The 17,910-nt window shown below is 35.6% G+C and overlaps 1 protein-coding gene across 1 annotated transcript in view; it reads left to right on the forward strand.

The window, feature by feature from the left end:
* LTBP2 (latent transforming growth factor beta binding protein 2) overlaps positions 1-17,910 on the forward strand; it is a 135,808-nt gene that overhangs the window by 77,007 nt on the left and 40,891 nt on the right. Inside the window, exons 10-14 of the mRNA XM_070754851.1 lie at positions 4,044-4,166; positions 6,186-6,350; positions 7,682-7,915; positions 8,721-8,740; positions 10,883-10,922. Coding sequence (XP_070610952.1) covers positions 4,044-4,166; positions 6,186-6,350; positions 7,682-7,915; positions 8,721-8,740; positions 10,883-10,922 — 582 coding nt within the window. The remainder of the gene's footprint in view (positions 1-4,043; positions 4,167-6,185; positions 6,351-7,681; positions 7,916-8,720; positions 8,741-10,882; positions 10,923-17,910) is intronic.

Here is a 17,910-nt window from a genome sequence, read left to right on the forward strand (position 1 = left end):
ATATCACTCCTAGGTTTATCAATAACAAATTATGGTTATGGTTATGGTTGTGGTTGTGGTTATGGTTATGGTTATGGTGATGGTGATGGTGATGGTTATTATTATCATTATTATCATTATTATCATTATTATCATTATTATCATTATTATTATTGATCCAGTTATGACTAAAAATATACTGAGGTGGAAGCTTCTGTCACAGTTGACAAGGCAAATAACTTTCAACCTAGAAACTATTCTAAACTAAAATAAATTTGAAGCAACTGTTAGATCAGGATTCCTCCACCATAAATCCATATATATTTCAATTCTTATTTTGTTCAACAAAGAAATGCTTAATAATTTAATTTAATTTAATTTAATTTAATTTAATTTAATTTAATTTAATTTAATTTAATTTAATTTAATTTAATTTAATTTAATTTAATTTAATTTAATTTAATTTAATTTAATTTAATTTAATTTAATTTAATTTAATTTAATTTAATTTAATTTAATTTAATTTAATTTAATTTAATTTAATTTAATTTAATTTAATTTAATTTAATTTAATTTAATTTAATTTAATTTAATTTAATTTAATTTAATTTAATTTAATTTAATTTAATTTAATTTAATTTAATTTAATTTAATTTAATTTAATTTAATTTAATTTAATTTAATTTAATTTAATTTAATTTAATTTAATTTAATTTAATTTAATTTAATTTAATTTAATTTAATTTAATTTAATTTAATTTAATTTAATTTAGCCCAATTCCTTGCAGACTCTGAGTGGTGTACAAAAGTAAATAAGGTAACACAATACAAGATAAGCAACAATAAACAATATAGTTTGTTGTAATAAACAGTAAAATAATAATAAAACTGTTAAAAAGAACCCTCCCAAACAATATCTGAATGAATGTTTGATCGGTTTTTAAATATTGGATGTTTAGATTGTAATTTTAAATTTAATTAGATTTTCCTTTTGCATTGCATTGTTATATATTGCTCTAAAAAAACACTTAAACAACAGAATATAACTCCAAGTAAATCAAACTTGTGTGAAATCAAAGTGTCCACTTAAGAAGCAACACTGATTGTCAATCAATTTCATTTTGTTGTCAGCACATTCAATAAAGTCTTCAATTAGAATATTTCATTCATTCAGATCTAGGATGTGTTATTTGAGTGTTCCCTTCATTTTTTTGAGCAGTGTATTATATGCTGTGAGCTGCCCTGAGTCCTTGGAGATTGGGAGGAAATCAAATCAAATCAAATCAAATCAAATCAAATCAAATCAAATCAAATCAAATCAAATCAAATCAAATCAAATCAAATCAAATCAAATCAAATCAAATCAAATCAAATCAAATCAAATCAAATCAAATCAAATCAAATCAAATCAAATCAAATCAAATCAAATCAAATCAAATCAAATCAAATCAAATCAAATCAAATCAAATCAAATCAATATAAAATTCCTCCAACAATATTCTTCCAGAGCAGTGTTTCCCAACCTTGGCAACTGGAAGATATCTGGACTTCAACTCCCAGAATTCTCCCAGAATATATATATCACTTGGGCCGGGCTAGGTCTTCACAACCTTTCAGAAGGCCAGGGGGGTGGGGGCAGTACAAGTCTCTGGGGGTAGTTGGTTCCACAGATCCGGAGTCTCTTACGCAACATTGTGAAAGCATTTGTTGTAATTGCTCTTTGTAACGATGGTGTCAAGCCAATTTGACAAGTGGATTGGTTCATTTCAGAATAGAGAAATAATACAGTTTTGGTACAGTAACAGATTACGATGGTGCCTGCTGTTAGCCTTCTCCAAATTTATGTTCTCCAAATGTATTGGGAATACAGCTCCTGTATTTGTCGGCTAGCATGTCTTTCTATATCGACTATATCAGTGATGTGTGTTCTGCCACTGCACTTGATTTCAGAACAAGGAAATGCCTATTAAATGGGAGTAATTACCAACATGGAAATGCTTTATCTTGGATTATTAACCTAGAATCAGCATGTGTCCTCCTCGGGTTAGGTAATTTTGTCACAGAACTACCTTTTAAATGTCTCACAATGCCCTGGAACAGTGTTTCCCAATCTTGGCAACTGGAAGAGATTTGGACTTCAACTCCCAGAATTCCCCAGCCAGCGAATTCTGGGAGTTGAAGTCCAGATGTCTTCCAGTTGCCAAGGTTGGGAAACACTGCTCTGGAGAAATATTGTTGGAGGAATTTTAATGGCAGAAGCAGACTTTATTTAGGATGTCACCTAGACTTTACCCATGTTGAAAGGTGGCCTCTGGAGAGGATTTGAACAACAATCTTCTTGCACTTAACAGAAAGCCATCCTTGGCTTATTACTAGACTAGGAAAATATTCAAAGGTAGATTGGCTGTGAAATGGCCAGGATGGGTTGAGTTGGGAAGATTCCAAAATGGATTGGGAACCATATGTACATTAAATTGAGCACAGGTGTTATTAGCAGGTGTATAGAAGACTAAAATAGATTCAGAGAGAGTGAAAGATGTTTTTGACGGAGAAGAAAACTGAGATCATCAAAGATATACCAAGGCTCGTAGTTAATATGGATTTTGTGTGGATAGGGATATGCACGCAAGATTGTAATTTCTTTAAATACTCAATATCCCACTCTATATCCTCAGTTCTACATGTTCTGCAGATGGTGTTTTTGGAACGGTTTTCTCTATGTTTTTATTCACACAACTTTCTGGCAAGTCATAAATAATGTTCTGTCCATGACTGGCAGGACATGGCTTGTTCAGAATCTTAATTTGAAGACCACACCTAAACATTAAGAGCCATTATCTATGAAAATTCTCAATCATCTAGATCATAATGGTCCCCAGGGTGGCTTTTCAAGAGGCAACTGGACTTTCTTGTTTTTCTTTGAAGGTGGTTTGCTTCTCATCCAAGAAGCTTCCTCAGCTCAGACTGGAATGTGGGGAATGAGTTGCCTCTTGAAAAAGCACCCTTTTGGCTGAGAGAAAGAGATATTAGGAAGCTGAGTCCTATCGCATATTTTTCAGTAAATTCCCAGGAGACAGAACATCCAATATGAAACTTGTTAATCCACGTGATCTGGAATGAAATTTCAATTATGTATTCTCACCATAATGAATGAAGTGTTTTCCAAACAAACTTAGCTTAGCTCTTCGGCTAAGACCTTTCTGGCATAATGCAGGCCCCTCCACAGTAATGAGGCATTGTTCCTTTGGAGGTGTGCGATATTATCATCACCATTATCATTAAATTTTGTTTTCCAATTTCCAGTTACTTTAATTGTACAAAAAGTCAAGTACAGTACTTGGTTATTCAACCATGTGTTCAAAATAGAACTCTCTAGAATCCTATCCATCTTGTGGCTTGCATCTTCTAGTTGAATAAGTTGTATTGTCCAATAAAAACATATTTGCATATTCTATATTGTTTATTCTTTCTTATTATCATAGAATGACTAGATATTTGGAAGTTTGAGAAATGCTGACGATCTAAAGGGTTTGTTCTTTCCTTTTCATTGGAAATATTTTAGGTGTCGTTAGTAATTTTAGGACATTGGTCAGGTTATATAACTTTACATTGATTCATAAAGTATTTTGCAGTTATTTAGATTTTATTTAGATATAAAGGGAAAAAATCATTCTCTTGATGAGATCTGTACAACTGTGGAAAGTATGCGTATGAAGATTATAGGTTCCCAATTCTTAGACATTTTAAGAAAAGATTTAAAAATCTATATTTCATGGATATTTTTGTTCTTGTTTTTCCTTCACATTTTAGGGCAGTGTTTCCCAACCTTGGCAACTTGAAGATATTTGGACTTCAACTCCCAGAATTCCCCAGCCAGCATTCACTGGCTGGGGAATTCTGGGAGTTGAAGTCCAAATATCTTCAAGCTGCCAAGGTTGGGAAACACTGCTGTAGGGGATTGGACAAGGTGATCCTTGCAGTCCTTACAAGCATATAATTATTTAATTCCATGATTTTACAATTACTGAAGCCTGGTTAACTTCATTTGTTCTTATTACTTGTAGATATTAATGAATGTACAATTCAAGGCATATGTAAAAATGCAGAATGCATGAACACACGAGGCAGCTTCATCTGTACTTGTAAACCTGGTACTATGCTGGACCCATCACGCAGTCACTGTATTTGTAAGTCTTTAATGGTTTTTCTGTAGATAACTGTTTCAATGTTAAATCACAATATATTTAAATTGAATAATGGCAAACGGGATTAATCCAAAATGATTATATGATGTAGTAATTATTTTCACTGAATGAGATTGCAAATGCCTTTTCTTGTTCTTTAAGCAGAAGTGCCAATATGAATAATATTATTAATATTAATAACACTCCGCAGTCTGCATTGGTTGCCAATCAGTTTCCGGTCGCAATTCAAAGTGTTGGTTATGACCTATAAAGCCCTTCATGGCACCGGACCAGATTATCTCCGGGACCGCCTTCTGCTGCACTAATCCCAGCGACCAGTAAGGTCCCACAGAGTGGGTCTTCTCCGGGTCCCGTCGACTAAACAATGTCGCTTGGCGGGACCCAGGTGAAGAGCCTTCTCTGTGGTGGCCCCGACCCTCTGGAACCAACTCCCCCAGAGATTAGAATTGCCCCCACCCTCCTTGCCTTTCGTAAGCTTCTTAAAACCCACCTCTGCCGCCAGGCATGGGGGAATTGAGATACGCTTTCCCCCTAGGCCTTTACAATTTTATGCATGGTATGTCTGTACGTATGTTTGGTTTTATAATAAGGGTTTTTAACTGTTTTAGTATTGGATTATTATTATATGCTATTTTATTGCTGTTGTTAGCCGCCCCGAATCTGTGGAGAGGGGCGGCATAAAAATCCAATAAAAATAAATAAATAAATAAATAAATAAATCATTCTGAAAATGATTCTGTTTCCCTTCAGTCCTAATTTATCGGTATCTGATCTCCATCCATCCATCCATCCATCTATCACCAGCTATCTAAGGTGTAGATCTGCCCATCTCACAAGAAGTGATTCTGGGTGGCATACAACAATAAAATAAAACAAGCAGCAACAATTAAAACACAATAATTATTAAAAAATAATTACCAAAATAAAAATATCTTTAAAAAGCAAGATATACAAACTATGGGAATGAGGGAGAGTGAGTATATCAATATCTAACTTTGGGGATGAGGGGGAATTTTGCAATTTTGTCATGGCAGAGAAGACCTGCTCCTGGGGCCCACCAGATATAAGACCATGGCATTTGGTATTTGCAGCATACCCTTTATGCCAGACTAATGTAATGAAGGAGCGGCTATTTATAAATTTATAACATAGTTATAAAACTCTTTATAGGCCTCTCTTTTGTAGATCTTTGTATTAATAAAAATGCAACAATCTATGAATAATAGGAAATAAGAGACATGAAGTATTATAAAATTGTACTGAGCATTTATAAAGGGCCACCTATTAAAACTTTATTAAGGTAGATTACATTTGAAAATGCAGAACATTTTTCAGTCTGTTTAAGATAAATTATTCAGTAGTTTAGTAATTTAAATGAGCTAAATTTAAGCTGAAAGTGACATTACTTAACACACTGAAAACTTTGCAATGACAGTTCATTTACAATGAAAGATCTTACTGATTTATTAACTAAAATCTGAAGTCATGAAGTCTTGTTGCAAACTTATCGGCTTAAACTGTTATATTATTTCACTTATAATTTAAACTTTATCTATAAAGTCAGTTGCTTGCCAGCCATGCTAAATTCTGGATGGGTAATTTAAATAGATTAATCTTCTGTTCAACCATTTACAACATGATGAATGTAACATTTTAAATTAATTTTTGTTCAGAATGAATGGCAGCATTAAATTATCCTTTGTTTCTTTGCATTTCCTTTCTGTTTTGATGAAATAATTGAGTAGGAACATTGAGATAGGAAAATAAAATTTATGAACATTTATGGATTTTCTGAATTTGCTTATTCAGAAACAAGTACTACTGTTTTTCCAAAGTGGTACGTTTGTGTGTTTGTAGAAAATGGCCTTTTCTCTGGACAAGAACCCCACTGAGCATTGGAAAATTAACTTCAGAGATCTCCCTGGATTACAAAGATTATGTGCTTTTATTTAAATTTTCAAAAATTGGTACTGCAAGCGATAATTCATCATTTTGTTTCAGCGGACAAGGCAGTTTCAACAGAACAAGGGTCGTGCTATCGCTCTGTGATAAGAGGAATGTGTACGCTGCCACTTAATCAGCGGATCACTAAACAGATCTGCTGCTGTAGTCGTATTGGTCAAGGATGGGGGAGAAACTGTGAGCTATGCCCATTGTTGGGCTCTGGTAAGACTGTGACTTTCTTGTTTGAACCATATTATTTTTAGTTTTGTACGGTTTTGTTAAACCCTGTGATTGTGTTAAATGTGTTATTAACATGTTCTCTGCCAAAACTGGGTTTCAGGAGTATTGTTTATACAAAGATCTGGCTTTTTGCCATCGAGAGAAACTTGCCTTAAGTTAGTGCAGATATACAGGATTACATAAAAGGAGTTCAGGGCTCCAAAAACTTACTGTAACATAACAAAGTAGGGGAAATAGAGATACATGGCTTCTCAGCAGTGACGGGAGTTAGCCGGGTCACACTTATTTGGGAGAAGTATTCGTTAACTTTCTGAGCAGTTCAATTATTGGAAGAAAACTCATTTTGTTTTTTTCCCACTGTACAGGACTAATCCTGTAAGGAAGGCAGGAAGGAAATACTCTGGTGTTGCTTCTAGCCTAATCTTTATTGCCCTGCTTATAGAAACTGCCTCTTGATTAAGCCTTATTACATTGTAATAACTACAGATTCTTGGCAGTACTGTTGCCTGAGCTTCTCCTGAGTTTTTTTTTCTTTGCTGATACTTTGCTTTGCTTTATTAGCAGTGTGACTTTCTTAAAGGGGGAGGGTTGTTTTAAACCTTTTACACTGCCTTAGTGGTTCCTGGCATTTTCCTTTTGGGCTGTACTTCCAAGAGACAGGATGTAAGCTTGCCACTGATTTTTTAACTGCCTTTCTGGGTGCATATGATCTTTCCTTAGAATAGAATAGAATAGAATAGAATAAAAGAGTTGGAAGGGACCTTAGAGTCTTCTAAACCAATCCCCTGCTTAGGCAGGAAACCCTACACCCTTTCAGACAAATGGTTATCCAGCATCTTCTTAAAAACTTCCGGTGTTGGAGCATTCACAACCTCTGGAGGCAAACTGTTCCAGGGATTAATTGTTCTAACTGTCAGGAAATTTCTCCTTAGTTCTAAGTTGCTTCTATCCTTGATTATTAAATCTGAATGTTTTCCTTAGAATATCTTGTGAGGTGAGACCAGCTGGTATCTTGAAGTGGTGCAAATGGATCTAAGGATTGCTTCTCCTGAGTATGAAAGGATGCTTTGTCAATTCACTGAGCACAATGCAATGTTTTAATTATAGAAATTGTTTAAACAGACACCTTTAACAGAGAAGATATGTGCCCCACACATCTTATATGTGTAACTGGGAAAAAACCACACTACTCTTGAATTATTTGAGAGTGTAAATCCCAGCTATTTTATAGTCTTTTTGTAGCTTCACTTTTTCTTTGTATTATTTAAATCAAATTTTGTACTTGGATACTTTTCTCATTTTCTTGGCTACAGAAACTTTTAAGGAAATCTGCCCAGCGGGCCATGGCTACACTTACGCTAACTCAGACATTCGGATGTCCTTGAGGAAAGCAGAAGTTGATGAACAGCCATCACTCAGCTCAGAAGAGCAAAGGGGACATGATGATCGGACATCTAACTGGACAATTAGACAGGAGGAAGTGCAGGAAGTCTTGAACGGTGGTGCCATAGATACATTTCCCCCAACTGACATACCAGCAAGAAAAGGTAAGCATCACACATCATTTTTTAATAATTCCAAGTATGTCACACAATTCAGTTTGAACTTTTCAAAAATGATTGTATTCCAATCCCTAATTTCAATGAATGATTTATTTGGAGTTAAGATGCTTTAATTAATAAAAAAATAAATTTTACATAATTTTTTTATTTATGATATTCTGCTCACAGTACATTGCATATTTAAAATAGTCAGACTATCAGATGAAGAAGATTACAATGACACAAATTTGGGAGGTGTGGTTAATATTTTTAGAGGAGAGAGTGGAGATTTAAAAAGATCTACTCTGGATTGAACAGTGGAAGGAAATGAATAGGATAAAATGTAACAGGAAGGTGTATAAATTTCTGCTTTTGAGTGGGAAAAATAAAAAGTACGCATATAGGATGGGAAAATCTGACTTGGCAATAGCACAAGTATCTGGATGTTGTTGTCAACCACAAATTAAATATGGGCCAATATTATGGCCAAAAGCTAATTCTATCTTGCAGCACATTAATGGGAACACTAAGTTCAGATCATAGGAAGTAGTTGTTCCATTTGGTCCTGCAAAACACCAATTAGAAATGTTATGTCCAGTTCTGGACACTATAGTTCAGTGAAGATCTAATATATTGGAGCAAGTTCAGAGAAGGCTTATCAGGATAGTGAGGGGTCTGAAGCAGCAATTAAAGAATCTGAGTATGTTTAATCCACAGGCAAGATAACTGAGGGGAAATAATAGCACTCTGTCAAAATATATTTGACATTCAAAAACACACTAAATTCCAATAACATTTTGTCATTTTACAGCTGAATCCACAGAAGATCAGGTGAGTAAAAAAAAAAAATACTAGTAAGTCTACATTTGGGAGATGATTTATTTATTGTTAGATTTGCATCTTTCCTTTCATTCACTAATTCAAGATGGTGCAGTGCTCCTACTTTTCCTCATAGTTACAATCTATGAAGTAGATTAAACTAAGAATAAGTGGTGGGCCCAAAGTTATCAAGCAAGATTCTAGGGCCATGAACAGACTAGAATTTGGGTCACATTGTTTTTAGTTTATCATGTTAAGCACTATAGCATACTAGTTCTCCATTTTACATGCTGATAATTTGCATAAAGCATGCAAAATAATAATAAACTTGTTTTTCAAAGAAATGCTTTAATATATCGTATTTTTCCGAGTATAAGATGCACCCCCCCCCCAAAAGTCAGTGGAAATGTCTGTAGGTCTGATACAATGAATACAGTGGTGGTGGGAGGAGGTTGGTGTCACACCGATCAATGTTCTAGAATGGATTGCAATGGTGGCAGGGAACAAGTGGTGGGGAATGTGCTGTGGCGGCGGTACAAACAGGCCACAGCGAATGAGCTGTTGTGAATGGGCTGTGGTGGCGGAAAACAGGCTGCTGCAAATGTGGTGAATGAGCCACAGTGAATGGGCCTCAGCGAAGGGGCCATAGCAACAAACAGCTGGCAACTGCAAATGGGAAGTTTCTTTTATAAGTCTAACAAAAAGTAATTTTTGTTAGAATCCCAGCGACCGATTAGGTCCCACAGAGTGGGCCTTCTCCGGGTCCCGTCAACTAAACAATGTCGGTTGGCGGGCCCCAGGGGAAGAGCCTTCTCTGTGGCAGCACCGACTCTCTGGAACCAACTCCCCCCAGAGATTAGAACTGCCCCTACTCTTCCTGCCTTCCGTAAACTCCTTAAAACCCACCTTTGCCGTCAGGCATGGGGGAATTGAAACACCTCCCCCGGGCATGTTCAATTTATACATGGTATGCTTGTGTGTGTGTCTGTTAGTATATGGGGTTCTTTTAAATCTTTAAATATTTTAATGTTATTTGGATTATTTATGATTTGTTGTATCTTGTTGTGAGCCGCCCCGAGTCTTCGGAGAGGGGCGGCATATAAATCTAAATAATAAATAAATAAATAAATAAATAAATAAATAAATAAATAAATTTTTCCCATTGCTCTCTGGGATTGTTGGCGAATGAGCTGTGACAAATGGACAATAGTGGCGGTGAATGGGGCAGAACAAATGGGCTGTGCCAGTGGCAGCAAATGGGTTGCTGTGAACGGGCAGCAGTGAATAGGCTGAGGTGGTGGTGTCATTCGCCACTGGGGAATGCACCGTAATAAATGGTCTGTGGCGGTGGTGTGAATGGGTGGCAGCAAACAGGCCACCGTGGAATGGGCAAACGGGCCATGGCAAAAGGGCCAGGTGAATACTGGATGGATGCTGAGATGCAGAGAAATATTTTTTTCTTGTTTTCCTCCCCAAAAGCTAACTACATCTTATAGTCCAGGGCATTTTATAGTCCAAAAAATATGATATATTAAAAAGCATTTCTTTGAAAGGATATAATTTCCTACTAAGGGCAGATAATATTATCTTACAAATTCATATTTTTATACAAATAGAGGTGTAATATTCAACCTAAAAATAATAGACAGATCTTATAAAAGTACCATATTGGTTCATATAGTGTAGAATAGAGAGTAGTTAAATTATATTTTAATTGGAAGTTTAAAAAAAGAATGTATTAATGAAATAGGATGATTTTTAGTAGTCCATACTAAGTTCAGCAACAATTTGTTCATCTTTTTTTCTACAGCTTGCCAATGATAAGGAAGAGAGATATTTTTACCCTTTGTAGTATCATTACCACCAGAAAGGTCATTGGGCAAGTGGCATCAATAGCCTAATCTGATGAAAAATATAGAATTGTAAAGGTCAAAGAGAGAGGGAGGGAGAGAGAGAGAAAGAGACCATGTGCCATTTCATATCAAGCTGAATTAAGGTTCATATAAAATTAAACTATCCCCCTAATATGCTTACCCAGCAATATATTTAAAAGGAAATTGCTGAAGAAAAAAATTCTTAGATTGATTGGAATTCATCTCTATGTAAATGATATATACTTTATGAAAAGTCACTGTATTTATGTTTTGTTCATAGGATACAGATGCTGCTGCCAAAGAAACTGATACTAATCCAGGTAAATTGCAAAATAGATTTGCTGAAATAGGTGTTTATGAGTGAAATGACAAAAAGTGTAATTCTTAGACTATGTTGATTATTTTGATATGTGAGGGAAAAGAACCAAATAGATCTTCTAATAACAATCTATAATTTTCTGATTACTGGTGGATGCTATAAGGTGGATGCTGAACCTCCTGGATAGATAATAAACAATATTTTATCTATTCTATTTTTGTTTCTAAGAGACTAACTTTAGAGAATTACCTTTTAATTCCTTTTTACAGCACAATTTGATATGTATTTATTCATTAGTATATATTGTATTTATTGTATTTATTTATTTATTTATTTTATCTATCTATCTATCTATCTACCTATCTATCTATCTATCTATCTATCTATCTATCTATCTATCTATCTATCTATTTATTTATGCCACCCTTCTCCTTAGACTCAGGGCGGCTTACAACATGTTAGCAATAGCACTTCTTAACAGACCCAGCATATTGCCCCCACAATCCGGGTTCTCATTTTACCCACCTCGGAAGGATGGAAGGCTGAGTCAACCTTGAGCTGGTAATGAGATTTGAACCGCTGACCTTCAGATCTACAGTCAGCTTCAGTGGCCTGCAGTACAGCACTCTACCTGCTGCGCCACTCCGGCTCATTTATTCATGCATCCCAGCAGCCGGTCAGATCCCACAGAGTCAACCTTCTCCAAGTCCTGTCAGCCAAGCAATGTCGCCTGGCGGGGTCTAGCGGAAGGGCCTCTGTGGCGGCTCTAGTTGTTTGGAACCAATTCCCTCCAAAGACTCATACCGCACCCACCCTCCTGGCCTTTTGTAAGACTTAAAAAAACACACCTTTACCAGCAGGCCTGGGGCCATTGAGCATTGATACCTCCTCCAGCCAAATACTATGATTTTGATGGGGCACAACAAACGAATGATGAGACGAATGTTGGTCGAATGGTTTAAATGTTGGGTTTTAAGAGTGGGTTTTAATCACATTATGAAGTTTAAGGATGCCATCTAATGATAAGAATTAGACAATACTAATTCAACAACATCTCGTATAGAGAAATTCCCTGAGGTGTGCTTCAGGCACAAGTCTAAAAGCTTGGAAGACTAAAACCTCTGGTTCTGGTGACAGATCCAAATTGGATGCTGCAATTTCATAATTTCTTTACCATCTCTTAATTAATAAATATAAAACTTTTAAAGCTATAACTCACCTCTTAACTATGAGAAAATTCAGTAAATAATGACTGCCTGAATCCAGATTTATTTATTTTTATTTATTTATTTATTTTGTCCAATATACAATACATATTGAAGAGGATAGACATGAAGTATTATATATAAAGAAAAGATATAAAAATAGAGGAGAAGATAAATGAAAGGAAGAAAAGATATATGATATATGAGATAAGGAGAGACAATTGGACAGGGGACGAAAGGCAGGTTAGTGCACTTATGTACGCCCCTTGCTGACCTCTTAGGAACCTGGAGAGGTCAATCGTGGATAGTCTAAGGGAGAAATGTTGGGGGTTAGGGGTTGACACTACTGAGTCCGGTAATGAGTTCCACGCTTCGACAACTCGATTGCTAAAGTCATATTTTTTACAGTCAAGCTTGGAGCGATTAATATTAAGTTTGAATTTGTTGCGTGCTCTTGTGTCATTGCAGTTGAAGCTGAAGTAGTCATTGACAGGCAGGACGTTGCAGCATATGATTTTGTGGGCAATACTTAGATCGTGTTTTAGGCATCGTAGTTCTAAGCTTTCTAGACCTAGGATTGATAGTCTGCTTTCGTAGGGCATTCTGTTTCAAGTGGAGGAGTGAAGGGCTCTTCTGGTGAAGTATCTTCGGACATTTTCTAGGGTGTTGATGTCCGAGATGTGGTATGGGTTCCAGACAGATGAACTGTATTCAAGGATGGGTCTGGCAAAAGTTTTGTAGGCTCTGGTGAGTAGTGTGAGATTGCCGGAGCAGAAGCTGCGTAGGATCAGGTTAACAACTCTAGAAGCCTTTTTGGCAATATTGTTACAGTGGGCTTTAGCACTTAGGTCATTTGATATTAGTATATATAGATAATAGAAAAACGTCCAGAGTCCTAAAATAGTAATATTTGTTTGTTTGTTTGTTTTGTCAAGTACATATTGGTAGTATACAAAGATATAACTAGGTTTATATACATGATACCAGTAAGAGGGAAACATTAGGACAGGGGACAGTAGGCACACTGGTGCACTTATGCACACCCCTTACTGACCTGTTAGGAATATGGAGAGGTCAGCAGTCTAAGGGAAAAGTTTTGGGGGTTAGGTTATGATAGTACAGAGTCAGGTAGTGAGTCCCATTCATCAACTACTGTACTCGGTTACAAAAGTCATATTTGCTGCAGTTGAGTTTAGAGCATTAATTAAAAAATTATAAATTATTGCAAGAAACTAATTTTTTTTTAGAAAAAATGGAAAGACCTACAAATATCAATGTTAGGCAGAATTGCTGTAATAAAAATGGATATTCTTCCTAAAATTTTATACCTTTTTCAGACAGCCCCGATCAACTTGGAACAATTTTTTAAAAAAGAAATTAATAAAATTATCTCCAAATTTATTTGGCAAAATAAAAAGCCAAGAATAAAATATGTGTATCTCCAAGATAATAAAAGCAGAGGAGGCCTGGGGCTCCCAGATCTAAAACTATACTATAAAGCGGTGAGCCTAATTTGGATAAAAGATTGGATAAACATAAAAAATAAGAGAATACTGATATTAGAAGGCCACGATTTAAAAATAGGTTGGCATGCGCATTTATGGAAAGATAAACCACAAAAACAAACTATATTTAACAGGCACTTGATTCGCAAATCACTACTAAAATTAAAGCGAAACACTATAATAAAATCCCAAGATGGCTGTCCACTATGGAAGCCATCATCTACCCAAATTTGATCGATCTAACTAAAACCATCAAATACACAGATATTTTACACCCAAGTGGAGAACTCAAATCCAGACAAGAACTGGAAATATTAAACCACAAAATGGACTGGTGGACATATGCACAAATAGAATCTAGATTCAAGAAAGACAATCAAACACCCGGTATTGAAAAATCTATCAATGCACTAGATAAGATTTTAATAGGGAATGAAAATAAACAAATAACTAGAATATACCAAATACTTCTGGAACAGGAAAGAATAAAAGAGACAACTAACAGCATGGGGAAAAAAACTTGCAACACGAGATACATATAGCAGACTGGGAAAAAACATGGACTACAATATCCAAAATAACTCTTTCAGCAGCATATAAGGAAAATTATTATAAACTTTTTTACAGATGGTATATTCCCCCGTTAGGTTAGCAAAGATTTACCCAACATTATCAGACACATGTTGGAAGTGTAAAAACGAAAGAGGTACTTTTTTCCATATGTGGTGGTCATGTCGTAAGACACAAAAAATCTGGAAAACAACTCAAACCTGGCTCTCAGAGATTACGAAAGAGGAAATAGAATTCACCCCGGAAGCCATGGTATTAGGAATTTGGAGAAAACACTACTCAAAACAAACAATGCTTCTTACAACACATATAAACACTGCAACAAGAATTGCGATAGCACAACTCTGGAAAAATGACCAGACCCCAACGGAAGACTTAATTATAGATAAAATATATACATGCGTGGAGATGGACGAACTTACTAACTCAATCAAGGGAAACAAAATCAAGGAATCAAAATGAACATGGCAAAAATGGCATGAATGGGTTCAAAAGAGAATATAGAAATAATATAATATGAAGCAACAGTACAATTGAAACAATCTACAGCTACCTTGTAAAAAGTTTTATTTACCATTTAGTGAATGTAATAAATATTAGAACATAAAAGTATGAAATATAATGTATACAATGGAATGTAACAGGTAAAAATCTACTATAAGAATGTTAATAGAGTTGGTTTATAATCTGTAAAATAGAATAATGTGTGAATTGAATTATATGTGAAAACTTAATAAAGAAAATATTTTTTTTTAATGAAACTCAATATTCCACACCTCAAATCTTAGTTGTAAGCAACATATTCTGTTTTCTTCTGCTCACTTATGACCAAGTGAGTCCAATTTTCAGAAAATGTTTGCACAAGTCCCTGAAATTTTCTTGGCAAGGTTTTTCACAAGGGGTTTGTCATTGCCTGCTTCCCGAGACTGCGAGAAAGTGAGTAACCCAAAGGTTAGGGCTAGAACTCACAGTCTCCCAGTTTCCAGTCTGATACCTTAACCACTAAACCAAACTGGCTCACAGTTTTCTTTTGATGTAAGCCAAACCACACTTAAAAAGCATAAAGTACATCCTAATGGAATAAACTGAAACACCATGTGAACTGTAAAGAAGCCCAATGCATAACATTTTTCCATTCCACATGCCAACACTATCAAGAGAACCTCCTCAAATAGCAATATATCCAGATAAACAGTTCATATCTTAACTATAAACAATCCACATTTAGCAAGTATAAAGTAATCCCAGTATCCTAATACGAACAAAAAAAATAACATAGTAAAGAAGAACAAGTTTTAAAAAGAACAAGCTTTAAAAAGAACAAGTTACTAAAACTTATTTACTTAAGTAAGAAGGCAATGAAATACCAAGGTAGTTTAATTTATGTCGTACTAGGATATATAAAGTAGCTGAAAGAGAAAAAACACCTTAAACACCACATTAATGTAAGAAAATTTAACAAACAATGTTTTTCCAGTCCAGATATCAGCAAATAAAAAAAAAAATAGCCCACACCCAATAGCAAAATTTTTCATTTTAACCCTAGTCAAATAAACCAACTTTATGTTCCTTCTTTACACAAGACAATCCTGCTCATTCAGATAGTTATTGATTCTTCTTAGTAATTTATTCAATATCTTAAGCAGTTTCTTTTATAAGTCTAACAAAAAGTAATTCTTCCGATTATTCTCTGGGATTGTCATTTTTATTTCCTTCTTAATTTTAAATGCTTCGCCCAATATTTTCCTGGTAACTGATAACTGATGACAAATTCTTATTCAAACTCTAATCCACGTTGTTCTTGGTAGATTTTGTTGCATATCTTTTTCTGTAATATTATCCAGGAACAAATTGTTCCCGAGAAAACACAACACAGCTGACATAATTCATTTAAAAGTTCCTCTGCAGGTCTCAGTTCAGATCCTCAAACATATATCTGATCATGGCTTGTTATGTTTCTAATATACAGGTTTTCTTTCCCAAAAGTGTATTTATTCTTTAGGATTAATTACAAAGTCTTCATATTCAAAATCCAATATTTTAATGATTTTTTGTCCTTAATCAGTTTAAAACTTCCTATAGCAAAAAATCTTGTCTTGCTTTTCACTGTTCATTTTAAATTTAAACCCTTATATTAGACACCCACCCAGTCTTGTCACTTTGATGGTGTCTAACTTGTGTAACTTCTTTGAAGTAGTTTCATAGATAATTTCTGAAAGTTGTTCTCAAGGGAAGTGGGCATTTAGTGCCTTTAAAAAGGATCCATTTGTGGCTGAAGTAATTATGACAAATCCTATTTATTTATTTATTTATTTATTTATTTATTTATTTATTTATTTATTCATTCATTCATTCATTCATTCATTCATTCATTTATTTATTTATTTATTTATTTATTTATTTATTTATTAGATTTGTATGCCGCCCCTCTCCGTAGACTTGGGGCAGCTAACAACAATAATGAAACAACATGTAACAAATCTAATATTTAAAATAATTTTTAAAAACCCTTATTTAAAAAACCAAACATACACACAAGCATACCATGCATAAATTTTATAGGCCTAGGGGGAAGGGAATATCTCAGTTCCCCCATGCCTGACAACAAAGGTGGGTTTTAAGGAGCTTACGAAAGGCAAGGAGGGTGGGGGCAATTCTGTTCTCTGGGGGGAGTTGGTTCCAGAGGGTCGGGGCCGCCACAGAGATGGCTCTTCCCCTGGATCCCGCCAAACAACATTGCTTAGTTGACGGGACCCGGAGAAGGCCAACTCTGTGGGACCTAACCGGTCGCTGGGATTCGTGCGGCAGAAGGCAGTCCCGGAGATAATCTGGTCCGATGCCATGAAGGGCTTTATAGGTCATAACCAACACTTTGAATTGGGACCAGAAACTGATCGGCAACCAGACTGTGGAGTGTTGGTGTAACATGGGCATATTTGGGGAAGCCCATGATTGCTCTCGCAGCTGCATTCTGCACGATCTGAAGTTTCAGAACACTTTTCAAAGGTAGCCCCATGTAGAGAGCATTATAGTAGTTGAACCTCGAGGTGATGAGGGCATCAGTGACTGTCAGCAGTGACTCCCGGTCCAAATAGGGTTGCAACTGGTGCACCAGGCGAACCTGGGCAAACGCCCCCCTCGCCACAGGTGAAAGATGTTTCTCTAATGTGAGCTGTGGATTGAGGAGGATGCCCAAGTTCCAGACCCTCTCTGAGGGGGTCAGTGATTCCTCCCCCAAGGTAATGGATGGACAGATGGAATTGTCCTTGGGAGGCAAAACCCACAGCCACTCCGTCTTATCAGGGTTGAGTTTGAGTCTTGCCTCTTTCATCTCCCACCACTGTAGATTTCTGTCTTACATTCTCCTCACAAGGAGCAAATGGAACAGCTTAGGTGAGCTTGCATCTTCTCTTATCTAAAAGAGTCAAAGGAGTCAGTATACTCTTTGGCTTCCTATTTAAGGCTACAAATGTCAGCTCAGCTTTTTACAAAAGCTGCCTTCCGTCTGCAATCTTCCCCAGAAGCAGTATGCATTTGTGTGTCATGTGTATTTCAAAGTTCGTTCATTCATTCATTCATTCATTCATTCATTCATTCATTCATTCATTCAACTCCTATGCTGCCCAACCCCCTAGGGAGTCTAGGTGGCTCACAGCAAAAATATAAAACATCAATAATAGTTAAAAACCTCTTAAAAAACCAATTTAAT

Source organism: Erythrolamprus reginae, chromosome 1 (genome assembly GCF_031021105.1).
Source record: "Erythrolamprus reginae isolate rEryReg1 chromosome 1, rEryReg1.hap1, whole genome shotgun sequence".
Taxonomy (NCBI): domain Eukaryota; kingdom Metazoa; phylum Chordata; class Lepidosauria; order Squamata; family Dipsadidae; genus Erythrolamprus; species Erythrolamprus reginae.